Source organism: Lonchura striata, chromosome 26, assembly GCF_050655825.1.
Source record: "Lonchura striata isolate lonStrDom1 chromosome 26, ASM5065582v1, whole genome shotgun sequence".
Classification (NCBI taxonomy): Eukaryota; Metazoa; Chordata; class Aves; order Passeriformes; family Estrildidae; genus Lonchura; species Lonchura striata.
The window spans coordinates 2,896,421-2,908,648 of record NC_140728.1 but is presented as its reverse complement, the minus strand read 5'-3'; the positions used below and the strand labels follow the sequence as shown (position 1 = coordinate 2,908,648).

At 51.7% G+C, this 12,228-nt stretch overlaps 2 protein-coding genes across 2 annotated transcripts; one reads left to right on the top strand and one right to left on the bottom strand.

The window, feature by feature from the left end:
• The first annotated feature begins 229 nt into the window (after nucleotides 1-229).
• On the top strand, nucleotides 230-3,385 carry OARD1 (O-acyl-ADP-ribose deacylase 1). Its single transcript, XM_021542646.4, has 6 exons — nucleotides 230-320; nucleotides 613-680; nucleotides 1,362-1,506; nucleotides 1,615-1,673; nucleotides 2,375-2,487; nucleotides 2,776-3,385. Exons 1-6 carry the CDS (start codon nucleotides 245-247, stop codon nucleotides 2,876-2,878), a joined length of 564 nt encoding a protein of 187 aa, XP_021398321.2. The 5' UTR covers nucleotides 230-244; the 3' UTR covers nucleotides 2,879-3,385.
• A 956-nt stretch (nucleotides 3,386-4,341) lies between these two features.
• On the bottom strand, nucleotides 4,342-9,151 carry APOBEC2 (apolipoprotein B mRNA editing enzyme catalytic subunit 2). The gene is made up of 3 exons (XM_021542645.4): nucleotides 8,995-9,151; nucleotides 5,264-5,811; nucleotides 4,342-4,875 (listed from the first exon to the last, which is right to left on the bottom strand). The coding sequence occupies exons 1-2, from the start codon at nucleotides 9,117-9,119 to the stop codon at nucleotides 5,271-5,273; spliced, it is 666 nt and encodes a 221-aa protein (XP_021398320.3). The 5' UTR covers nucleotides 9,120-9,151; the 3' UTR covers nucleotides 4,342-4,875; nucleotides 5,264-5,270.
• Nucleotides 9,152-12,228: the final 3,077 nt, after the last annotated feature.

Below are 12,228 nucleotides of genomic sequence, written 5' to 3'. Positions count from 1 at the left end.
CGGCCGCCATGTTGTGTGGGGCGGGGCCGCCGTGTCGTGTGGGGCATGGCCGCCATGTTGTGTGCGGCATTACCGCCGTGTTCTGTGAGGCGATACCGCCGTGTGGGCATCCGCCATTTCGCCCGCGAGGCGGAGCCGCCGAGGCTGAGGCGGTACCGCCAATGCCGTCCCGAGGCGGAGCCGCCGTGCCGGCGGAGGCGGCGCGGCCGTGGGGCGGGGCCGCCCCTGCGGCTCGGCCGGAGCGATGTGGGCGGTGCTGGGCAGGCTCGGCGTGGCGCAGGCCGTGGGCCCGGCCCGGTTGATCGCTGTGCGCCCCGCGGGTGCGGCGGCCGAGTGGCCCTGAGGGATGGGAGGGGAAGGAGGAGGAGGAGGAGGAGGGTGGTAATGGTGATGAGGAGGAGGGCGGCAGCCTGGGGGTGCTCATGCTGCGGTGACCCGCGGCCGCGGCCTCCTCCCGGGCCGGACCTGTAGGCGCAGCAGGACCGGGGATGTTCAGGGGTGTCATGGTTGTCCCACTGTCAAAGATCAGTTAGGCTCAGCCTTGCCCCCTCTAACACACTCTTACTGCCTAGCTTGAGGTTCCTAATAATTGTTTTTCTCTCATCTTTCCAGCCGCAGGAGTCTTCTCCATACCCCACGTTACCATGGCCACCCACTTCTCCAAGGATCAGGAGGAGAGAGTGCGTAGGAAATGGGTTACATGGGATTATTATTGTCTGTTCAAAGAGGCCATCCCCTCATTATAGTCTTGACAGCACGGCACTGGCTGCATCCTGCAGCTTTTGAGAGCAAAAGTGGCTGCCAGTGCTGAATTCAATGTGCTTTTTGTGTGTAATGTCAGTGGGGTAGATGCTGTGCAGCAGCACAGAGCTCACCTGCCTGCCTGAGCACCTTGAGACTGGTGCTGCTGGAGGGGTTTCACTAATCCAGCTGTGCTCCCCATCACATAATTACCCTTTTAAGCTTTGATTTTGTAAGATTACCTGCTGAGCTGGCACCGTGATGCTTATAAATGGTCTTGTTGAGAAGGTGTAGTGGGTTTGTAATTCTGTCTATGGGGTTTGCAATCCTCTGTTGTGGGTTTGCAATCCTCTGTAGTGGGTTTGTAATTCTCTATATTGGGTTTGTTATTCTCTGAGTTGGAGTTGTAATGCTGTGAATTTGGTTTGTAGTTCTGCCTGTGGGGTTTGCAATTCCACACGTGGGGTTTGCAATTCCCTCCTTTGGGTTTGTAGCCCGTGCCAGCTCAAACACTTCCACCCTGCACAGCAAACTCAAACCCTGCCCCTCTTGCTGCCCAGCCCCTGCTCAGCAGAGCCCTGTGTGCCCTCTGAGGAGGTTTTGCTGCCCCTGCCCTGCAGATCAGGTGTGTGAAGGGGGACCTGTTCTCGTGCCCGGGCACGGACGCCCTGGCCCACTGCATCAGCGAGGATTGCCGCATGGGCGCCGGCATCGCCGTGCTCTTCAAGAAGAAGTTTGGAGGCGTCCAGGAGCTCCTGGATCAAAGTGAGTGGGGCCTGAAGGAGCTCCTGATTTCCAGCAGGGAGAGTGTTGGAGCTGCTTGGGGTTATGGAGTGTGGCTGTTTTAAAAAAACCTTGATTTTTGTGCTTTAGAGAAGAAGACAGGGGAGGTGGCGGTTCTGCAGAGGGATGAGCGCTACATTTACTACCTGGTAAGTGCTGGGCTGGCACTGGGACACCTCCCTGGAGTTAAAGTGTGTCACATATCAGGGATTGATAGCTGTGGGGGTTTTGGTTGTGTTCATGGGATCAGGGAATCACAGAATGGTTGGGATGGGAAGGGGTCTTAAATCTCATCCTGAGCTGGGGCACCTTCCCTTATCCCAGGGTGCTCCAAGCCCTGTCCAGCCTGGCCTTGTTCACCTCAGGGATGAGACAGCCACAACTGCTCTGGGCAGCCTGTGCCAGGGCGTCGCCACCCTCACAGGGAACAATTCCTTCCTAATATCCCATCTAACCCTGCCCACTGGCAATGTGAAGCCATTCCTGTTGTCCTGTCACTCCAGACCCTTGAAAATAAATAGTCTGTGTCTTGTTGGCTCCCTTGGGGCACTGGAAGGGAGTTTCTGGAATGTTCCTCTCTCTAAGAGATGTGTCCTTAACCATTGCCTGTGAGGAGCAGCCAAGCTGTTGTGTGCATCTGCATTTCAACTTTACATGGACAGAACTGGCTGCTAAATTTGGGTGTTTTAAGCTGTGAAATGTTCCTTGCTCAGGTCCTTCCACAGAAGCAACTCTGGGTGTGGAGTTTTGGGGTATCAGGGAACGTGTGTTTTGTGCCAGCATTTTTAACACACAGAAGTTTGCAGGGGTCATGCCCAAGGCCCAGCTGAGCTTTTCTGTTTTTCTGTAGATTACAAAGCAGAAGGTTTCTCACAAGCCCACGTATGAGAGCATGCAGAAGAGCTTGGAAGCCATGAAAGCTCACTGCCTGAACAACGGAGTCACCGACATCTCCATGCCCAGGTGAGGGGCTCAGGAGCTGGATGCCAATGCTTAGGTGTTTAATTTCTATAAGGATGTCTGAGGGATGATCCCCTGCTGTGAAATAAGAATTCAAGCTTCCACCTCTATCCAGCTCCTCTGTTCAAAAATCTAATTTGCATTTCCCTGTGCATTTATTTCCTTGTTCTCCCCACGTCCTGTGGGTTTATGGGGAGCTGTGGCTTGGCCACCTCAAACTGCAGCTGCTGCCAGGGCTGGTTGGGCACAGCACAAGGCCCAACAAAGCTCTTCTGGTGCTTTATCTTCCAGGATTGGATGTGGACTGGACGGCCTGCAGTGGGAAAAGGTGTCAGCCATCCTTGAGGAGGTGTTTGAGAACACTGACATCAAGATCACAGTTTACAGCCTGTGAGCAGAACGAAGATCCCCACTTCCCCCAATTTTGGCATCAGAACCTGTGAACTGACAAGGCGGGGGGACCTGTGTGTGGAGCACGTTCTGCATTCGTGTGTCACTCACTCGTGTGACAGTGACAGGGGCTTCCAGCAGCAACAAGCTCCAGAGAAGTTCATTTGGGCTGTTAATTAGCAGGAGGCAGCGGCGCTGTGAAAACCCTGGGGAGCTCCCAGCGTGTCCCTGCAGCCACCAGGTGTCACTGGGGCTCCGCGCAGGCAACGGAGCCGCTGCTCGTGGGTTTGTTTCTCTTTGGCTTGGTGCTGATGAGCTGCCCCGGGCAGCGCTGGCACCTCTGCTTTGTTCTCTTTGCGATGCCCTGCCTGGCACCGGGGTCACTCACCTGTTCTCACAGCTGGAACGGTTTCATTTCTCCCTTCCGGTCACAAATTTGGTTTGCTGAGATGGTGCTCACTCAGGATCATGCTGGGATGTGAAATAAAGAGTGCCCTGCTGTTGCATTGTACCTGTGGCTGTTCTGGGGACAGGCTGGGATTGCTGGAGGGGGGTCAATACACCTGGCGGGTGTGTTTTATTCAGCATCTCTATAATTTACAGTCTGCAGAGCTCTGTTTGGTGAGGATCCAAACAGGCTGATGTGCTCTAAAAACTCACAGGATGGACCTGAAGGTGGGATTTTCACATTTCTTTGTTGCATTTGTAGTTCAGGTGTTACACAAAGGTTGGTGTTTGTCACCCAAAACAAAAGCAAATCAATACCACCCCTGCTTCCTGAGATCCGTGGAAAACTCCTGACTTGGAAGAGTTTGTTCCAGAACTGAGGAGCTGCCACAGATTTTCCCTTCATGTTTGGTTTCTAAACCCTCCCACAATAACAAATCTTTTGGATTTCTGTCATTCTCAATGCCCAGAAAAGTGCCAGGTGTGTTGAAGAAATATAAAAATGGAACACAAGAGTGGGGAATTTTGTAACATGACAGGGTTCCCAGTTGGATTCCTTGGGAAGGACTGGGTTACTCAATTCTGTGGGGCTTTTTGCTGCTGCAAATCCCATTTGTCTTTAAGATCTCCCTATCCTTACTCTCCTTGTTCCTTGCCCATATTTTGTAGACCTGTTTGGTGGGGAATTGCTGTAGCTGGGAAAAACCACAAAGAGGAATTTGGAGCAGTGAGCTGATCCAGAACAGGCACTGAGGCTGCTCATGGATTCAGTCTTTCCCCTGATTTGTGTCTGGGTTTTTCTGGTTCCTTACTCATGGCATCCCCGTGAGCTTTGTTTTACATGGAAACTAATCCTGCTCTCCAACACTTGTGTGTACTCTGGAAATTTTTTTGGCATTTAGTTCTCCCTTCCCAGCTAGAAAATATTCCCTGTGTGGCTGTCCCGGGATGCCCTTGAACTCAGACTTGTCAGGTTCAATTTAGGACTTCTTGCAAGTAGAGAAGAAGGAATAAACAGTGTTTTGACTTTTGCAATGGCTTCCCATTTTATTTCACTCTGCTTTTCCCAGGTTTATATCCCAGACAACATTGTTTGATATCAAATTCTTGGGCTCCATCATGATTTGGAAGAGAGCTGTTGGCCCTGAATTAAATCACAGCTCTGACTATTGAGGAGAACAGAGGGAGAAATCTTTTTCACCTTAAATCCCTTTCTTTTCCCCTTTCTAATGCATTTATCTAACCAGCAGCTTTGTTCTAAGGTCTCTTCCCATGAAATATTCCCAGAATATGATCCCACAGCCTGCCTGTGGATCACTACCATCCCTTTCACCACAGCATGGGTTTGGTTGGGGCAGGGAGGGGGAGGAACAAAAAACACCCAAAAAAATCCCAAACACCAGAGGTCTGTTGTGTGTGTGTGTGTGTTTGGAGTCCCACAGGGCCTTGTCTCCCAGAGGCTGGTTCTCCATCCTGCTGGAATCAAAGCTTTGGGAAGCAGGACTGTCCCACGGGTCCGGGTCTGTCACATCTCTTCATGGATCCTTTCTGATCCTGGGGAGGGAAAAAGAGACGTCCCAGAGACTCAGAGGTGACTGAAAAGGAAGAGGGAATTCTGCAACCACTGGGATTTCCTTTACTGGTGTTTTTTAGACTTTGGGGTGTGAGTTAAATCCCCTTCAATCTCCATTCCTCTCCCCGTTGTCCTGAACATCATCCCTGTGGGGAACAGGGAGGTGTTCTGGTGGCCCTGGAACCTTTTTATTCTTTATTCCTGGAGGAGAAGACAGAAAAGCACTAAATCCCTTAGGAATGTGCTGTGGGGGAACCCCTGGAAGAGGAAACCCACTGCCTGGGATTATTAGCAATATTCAGCTGGCAGTAAGAGAAATTGGAACCCAAATTAAAGAGAGGGGAGTTAATGAGTGACCCCCTCGCTCACCTGAGCCTCAGTGCAAGATCTCCGCCAGCTTCTCCTCGTAGTACTGGAAGTTCTCCTGAATATCCTCCCAGGGCACGAAGGACTTGGCCTCCTCCCCTTCCTCCTGCTCCACAAAGTTCTTCCAGACATACTCAAAGTCTTGAGGCTTCATAATCCTCAGCTTGCAGCCGGCCTCCTTCATGCTCCTGAGGGCCGCCTGCATCTCGGGCTCTTCCCACATGAAGAGCCTGCCCACCATGATGGTGAGGCGCAGCCCCTTGTTCTTGCGCAGGGCCTCGCAGATCCTCTGGGCGCAGGTGACGCAGGGGCTGGAGGACACGTACCAGGTGACGTCGTGGCGGGCGCCCGCCTGGCACGTGGGCAGGATGGTGTTGAAGAAAGCCATCTCGGCGTGCGCGGCCGCGTGCTCGTCCTCCAGGTAGCCCCGGCTGGTCGCCGGCTCCTTGCCCTGCGTCTCCACCACGTAGCACAGGAAGGTTTTGTTCCTGCCCGAGCTGTACTCCACGTTCCTGAACTGGAATTTGAAGAAGATGGCTGGCAGGCGTTCCCTGGGGGAGCAGAGCAGAGCGGAGAGGAGGCTCAGAGGCAGATTTAGCTAAGGGTCACACTTTTGGGTCGCTCCTACCATGACCCAGATCCTGTGGACAAATCACTTGATTTCTGTGTTCCAAGGTTTAGGTTGTAAAATATCCAGGATCAAATCCAACTTTGCTGTGAAAATGTGGATTTCCTGCTTGAGTCCCTACTGATAAACTTCACCTACTCTTCTAATTGATTGTCCACCTCTTCCCTTTTGTGACTCCAAGATCACCTCGTGGTGGAACATCCCATGGAGATGGGAAGGGAAAGGGATGGGAAAGTGGGGAAAAAACACACGTGGTTCCAAGAATAGCACATTTCCTGCTTGGTATCCTGAATAATGGGTGCTTCTTTGGCTAAAAATTCTTTAATGAATCATTTTTTTGAAGGGCAGACGTGAGACACCCATTCCAGAGCGATGTCTGCAATGAGTGGTTTCACAGTAACATCAGGTTTTTAAATACATCCGAGGCACAGGGAATTTCATCCCTGATTTAACTCTGACAGCAAAGGGCTCACAGCAGTGACGAGGTTGGCTCTGGGTTTTCATGGAACAGCTGAAGCAGCAGCAGCCTGCTCCAGGATGGATTGACTCAGGCTGGGTTGACTGGGAGCTGCAATTAGCCAGCCCTTCCTGATGGATTTGATTGCTTATCTCGGCGTGTGCCTGGGCTTAGCTGGGATGTTCACCTCCATTCTGCTCCCAGCACTTTGGAATCTGCATTAGTTCCATTTATAACATTCCAATAAGGAATAGAAACAACACTCAGAGCCCATTCCAATGCCTGGCAGCTCTTGCTGTGAATAAATTCCTCCTGATGTTCTCCCCTGACACAATTTGAGGCCATTTCCCCTCTGGGAGAAGAGGCTGATCCCCACCTGGCTCCAACCTCCTGTCAGGGGGTTGTGGAGAGTGAAAATGTTTATGGAAATAATTTAAAAACTGTTCAAAGGCATTGGATTCCTTCATATTCTCAATATAAACCCCTGCTCTGACACCAGGTTGGGGTGGCACAGCTCACCTGAGGATAGGAACGGTCAATATTGAAATCTCCCCTGTAAAAAGCATCATTAAATGACATTTTTTAGGGATTTCTAAATGCTCCAACCTAATTTATCAGGTTTCCCTGGGCAGCAAAGTGATAGATCATATTGAGACAAAAAAAATATTGAATTTTGAGACAGAATCTTCAATCTGGGATTGAAGTTGCTGAAATCAGGTGGGCTGGAGGAAAGAGCAGCTACCCAGTGCAACCCTGGCACTGTCACACAGGAGAGAAGGAAAACATCTAATGAGGAAATAAAAATGTGCATTATCTAAAAGGCTGACAAGGAATTATTCCTCATTTACACCTGGGGAAAGCGGAAATAAATGTGGCAGGAAATGCTCCCGGAATGGGATTACAGGCTGTGTTCAGCCAAAAAAAAAAAAAAAGGATAATATTCTTAAAAAGAGTATTTGGCTTGCCAGTGTTTCCTGGAAGCCAGACTCCTCCTGGAGCTGTAAGCAGCAGAGTGAGAATTTGGCTGGGAGTCCTGAGATGCCCCTAATCCAAGGGCTGAAGATGAAATGCAACGTTAATTGGGTTTAAGTGCTTCCTCCCTGGCTGCACTTGTGTTTCCTCATCACTCCCATAACTGCCTTGCCTGCCTGGGAATTTGTAAATCATTGGAAAACCCTCGTGGCAATCCCAGGTCAAGGCCTGGCCTGATCTCCTGGTGTCCTCCTTCAAATGGAACTAAAACATCCCTGGCCTTTCCGGACCTCTCTGGGGGTCCTTTAGGATTTCTGCTTCACTTCCTCACTCTCCCCTTTGCAGGGTGGAAAATCCTGTCGAATCCTGGAGCACCCGTGGCATTCCAAGAAAGGATTTCATTGCAGGATGGTGCTAAGGAAGTTTTCCAGCCATGCTTAGCCCAGGGCCTTGGGCTGAGCAGGGAGGCTTGGACATCCTGCTCAGTCCCTCAGCATTTCCAACTGAGCCCTCCAAGGCTAGAAAACCCAATTTCCTCATTAAAATTCATTTTAGGACATGTCTTAAGTGTTCAGGACTTGGCCCAGTGGTTTATATCCACAATTTTGGGTGCCTTAGCTCTATTCCTAGCAGAGCGATGTTCTTTCCTCAAAAGCCACTGCTAATCATTTATTTCTATGATTCTGTGGGACAGAGACCACCCCAAGAAGGGTTTTTTTTTCACAGCAGTCACATTTTGAGAAAAGAATGGAGATTTTTCCTCCCCTGAGCAGGAATGGAACCCAGTTTTGTGGCAGGGGTGCTGTCCTGCCTCACTCCTCCTGGTCAGAGCAGGCAGCCAAATTTCACCTGCAGAGCCCATGGCACAGGCAGAAGGATTCCAGGGGATGTTTTGGAGGCCTGAGCTTTAGTTTTAAGGGGCTGGAAAAAAACCAGGGGTCGATTTATTTGCTGGGACACTCCTTTGGTGACTGATAAGGGAAATATGAGGGGAGAAGGACTCATCCTGCTGCTCCTCCAGGGAGCATTTGGAGGGAGCAGACACTCAGGGCTTTTCCTACTTGCAGCTGTCAATTATGGCTGAGAGTTCAGCTCCCACCAGTGATATCTTGCTTTTCCAAAGGCCAGGCTCCCTGCTGCCCTGCTGCCTTCAAAACTGCCTCTTGTTTTGGAGCCTTTCTGCAAGTTGGGCTTTTTGGTTTCTTTATGAAAGTCAGGTTCCAGCTGTGGCTGTGGAGCTGTCGAAAATGTGAACCTTTAGGTCTCTTGAAAAATCTGTCCCTCAGGCCCATCAAGCCAATCAGCCATAGCAGGGGTATTTTTCCTGATCCACAGGTGGAGAAACTCTCAGACAAGAGCCATTGATCACAGCAAGAAATCAATACCCAGCTCTCATCAAAGCCAACACCTCCATCCCCATCCCATCAGCGGGGCTGGGAGGCAACCAGCACTGCAGAAACAGTTCCTATAAAACAAGTGCACTTCTGTGCCTGCCTGCTGGGAGTCCATCCTCTAAAAGTCAGCAAAACTTAGAACAAAACCCCCCAACAAATCCAAACCATTTCAGACTCCTCAGAAACGCACTGTCGGGAGATGCTGCTTGTGTTGCCCGACCTAAAAGCTGGGACAGAGCTCACTGAACTCCCCCAGTTTCACATTTAAATCCCAATCTCTTACCCTGTCACAATCTCAAAGGGTGGCAGGTCCTCCCTCTTCACCTTCTTCTTCTTCCCCTCGCCCTCCTCGGCGTTGTCGGGTTCCCCGTTCTGGGCATTGCTGGGCTCCTCCTGCTTCTCTGCCATCTTCCCCAGGGCACTGGGACTGAGCTGTGGCCACTGGGAGAGAGAAAGAGAAAATTCTGAGAGCTCTGGGAGCCGAGGGAGGAGGGAAAACAGAGCTGGGAGTTCCTGCCCCAGGCACAGCTGTCAGGAACTAAATATGGAACAAAGCGGCGGCGGCGGCAGGGGCTGGACAGGGTTGGGTGACCCAGGGCTCTCCGGTGTCACCTCCTTCCCCTGCTCTCTCCAGCTCCTTTCAGCAGCCCCTTTTGCTCCCCTTTGAATTTCAAACCAAGTGACAACTTCTCAGTGGGCGGGATGAGCCCATCATTTTCCCTGATGGAAAATCCTGGGAGCTCCAGCGTGTATTTATCCTGTGGGGTGATGGATGGCTGGCACGGGGCACTCCCTGCTCTCACAGCCTCTCCCTCCTCTGCCAGTGGATTCCACGGCTGACCTTGAAGGACCAGCTCAGCCTGGCCTGGCTCAGGCAAGAGGAGAAGGGGTCGTGGCTGTTTTGCTGGAAAATCTCTGGTTTTGGTGGGTTTGGCTTCCTGGATCACCTGGAGCATCCTGTGGTTCCTCCCACCCTGCTCGAGCAGGACTCTGAGGGGGAAATCTCCTCATTGGAGCTGTAAATCCCAACCAGAACCTTCTCCCAGATGTTTGAAAGTGCAGCTGGAATTCCCAGTGGGCAGCAGTGCTGCTTCTCCCATTGTTCTGCATTTTCCTCCCCGTTGCCTGAGTGTTCCAGAAGTTCCCAGTGCACTGGGATAGATCTGGGCTGGAGGGGTTGTTCCCTCTCTTTTTTGTTCCCCTCAGGGTTATATGAAACTATCCCAGCGTCTCATTAATTTCAATCATTTTCAGTTTGTATCAATCCTGCCTGAGCTGAGTTTAATTAAAAACCTGGGTGAGGTTTTCCCAGGGACCAATCCTGGCCATGCCATGGGGCAAAGGAAGTGGGAAAAGTGTGGCTGTGCAGGATTTTGGAATCAAAGCACACTGGAAGCCAATGTGGGCTCTGCACTTAGCTCAGAACCCACCAGCAGCAAACTTTGAGTAAATATGGAATATTCACCTGTATTTGATGGAGTATTCAGTCAGTATTAGTGGGAAAACCTGCTCTTAGTTTGAGGAGGAGAAGAGGAATTCCATAAAAATCACATTAGTGGGAATATCTGCTTTGGAGCCAAGTCAGCCTTTGTGATCCTGTTAAATTCAGCTCTTCAGAGCCTTGGGAGGAGGCTGCACCATCACAAAGTGAAATAAATCCACGCCATCAGCCAGGTCATTTATTATCAGAGAAAATTAATAACAAATTATCACAGATAATTAATCCTGGCTGCTCTTCCCAGCCCCCTTGTCATCACCCTGCCTTTGCTGGGCTGGAAATCCTTTGGAGCTTTTCCCTAGTGCCACCCTGGATGCAGGTTTTGGGGACAGAGCACCCCTTTGATGAGTTGTTGTTTAGGTGGTGTTGTTTAGGTGACAGAGCTGGTGACAGCCCAACCGAGGATTTGACAAATTTCAAGACATCCTATCCATGGAACATAGATCTTCCACGGCGCAGGATTTTATTTATTTTTAAGCCTAAAATACTTTCCTGCAGGGCAGGGGTAGTGTTTTGCCTCCTGTGTGGTGACAACGCTCAAATTCCACCTCCCCTTTCCAATTGCTGTCACCTCTGACATTTCAGGGGCTGCTTTTAGGGTGGGAATCCTCTCCCAATGACTGACAGCTCATTTCCTCCTAATCCTGATATTTTCAAGCAGCATCTCAGCCCCTCTCCAATCCCTCTGACCCACTCTGCTTTATTTTTGGAAGCTCTTCATGGCTGGGGTCCCAGTTTTGCTGCAGCTTTAGCCTGGCCCCTCCGAGGGCTGAGCTCTAATCTAATCTGGGGAATGTGGCACCGAGGCTCCCCCTCTCCCCAGCCCTTCCCAGCTGCTCCCCAGCTCCTTCTAGGGCAGTGCTTGGAGCAGCCACGATCCTCCCCCCACTGCAGCCAAAAATATAAAAGGGCACCACGGAGCTGCTGAGTCGGAGCTGGGGTGGGTGAGGGCTCTGCTGGCTGCTTGTGACCCCAAATGTGTCCCCAGGGGCTCAGGAGGGGCCACCCAGCAGCACGCAGGGAACCCCAAATTGTGCACCTGCCAGCCAGAGTTTGTGTTGAGGTTCCTCTCCACCTGTCCCTGTCCCCACTGATTTCATATTTTATCCACCTGCCTCGGAATTTGTTCATGAAATCCCAGGATCACTGAGGTTGGAAAATGCCTGTGGGATCATCGAGTCCAGGCTGTGCCCGAGCCACCCCGAGCTCTCCGTGCCACCTCCAGGGATGGGCACTCCAAACCCCCCTGGCAGCCCCTTCCAACCCTTCCCATGAGGAAATTCCTGCTGGTGTCCAACCCGAGCCTCCCCAGCACAGCCTGAGGCTGTTCCCTCTCCTCCTGTCCCTGTTCCCTGGGATGAGATCCCAAATCCCCCTGGCTGTGCCAGAAATTCCCTCTGAGCCTCCTTTGCTCCAGGCTGAGCCCCTTCCCAGCTCCCTCAGGATTCTCCAAACCCTTCCCAGCTCCCTCAGGATTCTCCAAACCCTTCCCAGCTCCCTCAGGGCTCTCCAGACCCTTCCCAGCTCCCTCAGGACTCTCCAAACCCTTCCCAGCTCCCTCAGGACTCTCCAAACCCTTCCCAGCTCCATCAGGGCTCTCCAAACCCTTCCCAGCTCCTCAGGGCTCTCCAATCCCTTCCCAGCTCCCTCAGGATTCTCCCTCAGGATTCTCCCTCAGGATTCTCCCTCAGGATTCTCCCTCAGGGCTCTCCAGGCCCTTCCCCGGCTCCTAGGGGACAGCCTGTGCTGGGAGAAGCTTCCAGGCTCTGCTGGAATTTTGGATATTGAGGGTCCTGCGTCCATCCAAGTCCAGAGCAGCTTCTTCAGCAGCTTCAGAGGCACCTCGGAGCGCTCCCATGGCTTTTATCCCCCCAGGGATCTCTGCAGCCCCGTGTCCCCTCAGGTCGCTGCCATCCCTCTCCTTGCAGCAGCAATTCCCAGAGTTAACCTGGCTGCTCCCTTTCCCCATCACCCACACCTGCCTGCCACAGGCTGTGCCAAAAAAAATTTAAAAAAAAA

What these genes read in the sequence shown, in the direction of transcription:
- OARD1 (XM_021542646.4), top strand. Translation starts at nt 245, where the DNA reads ATGTGGGCGGTGCTGGGCAGGCTCGGCGTGGCGCAGGCCGTGGGCCCG. An exon ending in GATCGCTGTGCGCCCCGCGG is followed by an intron (nt 321 to 612) that starts GTGCGGCGGCCG and finishes TCATCTTTCCAG; the next exon opens with CCGCAGGAGTCTTCTCCATA. An exon ending in AGCGCTACATTTACTACCTG is followed by an intron (nt 1,674 to 2,374) that starts GTAAGTGCTGGG and finishes GTTTTTCTGTAG; the next exon opens with ATTACAAAGCAGAAGGTTTC.
- APOBEC2 (XM_021542645.4), bottom strand. Translation starts at nt 9,119, where the DNA reads ATGGCAGAGAAGCAGGAGGAGCCCAGCAATGCCCAGAACGGGGAACCC. An exon ending in CCCTTTGAGATTGTGACAGG is followed by an intron (nt 5,812 to 8,994) that starts GTAAGAGATTGG and finishes CTGCTCCCCCAG; the next exon opens with GGAACGCCTGCCAGCCATCT.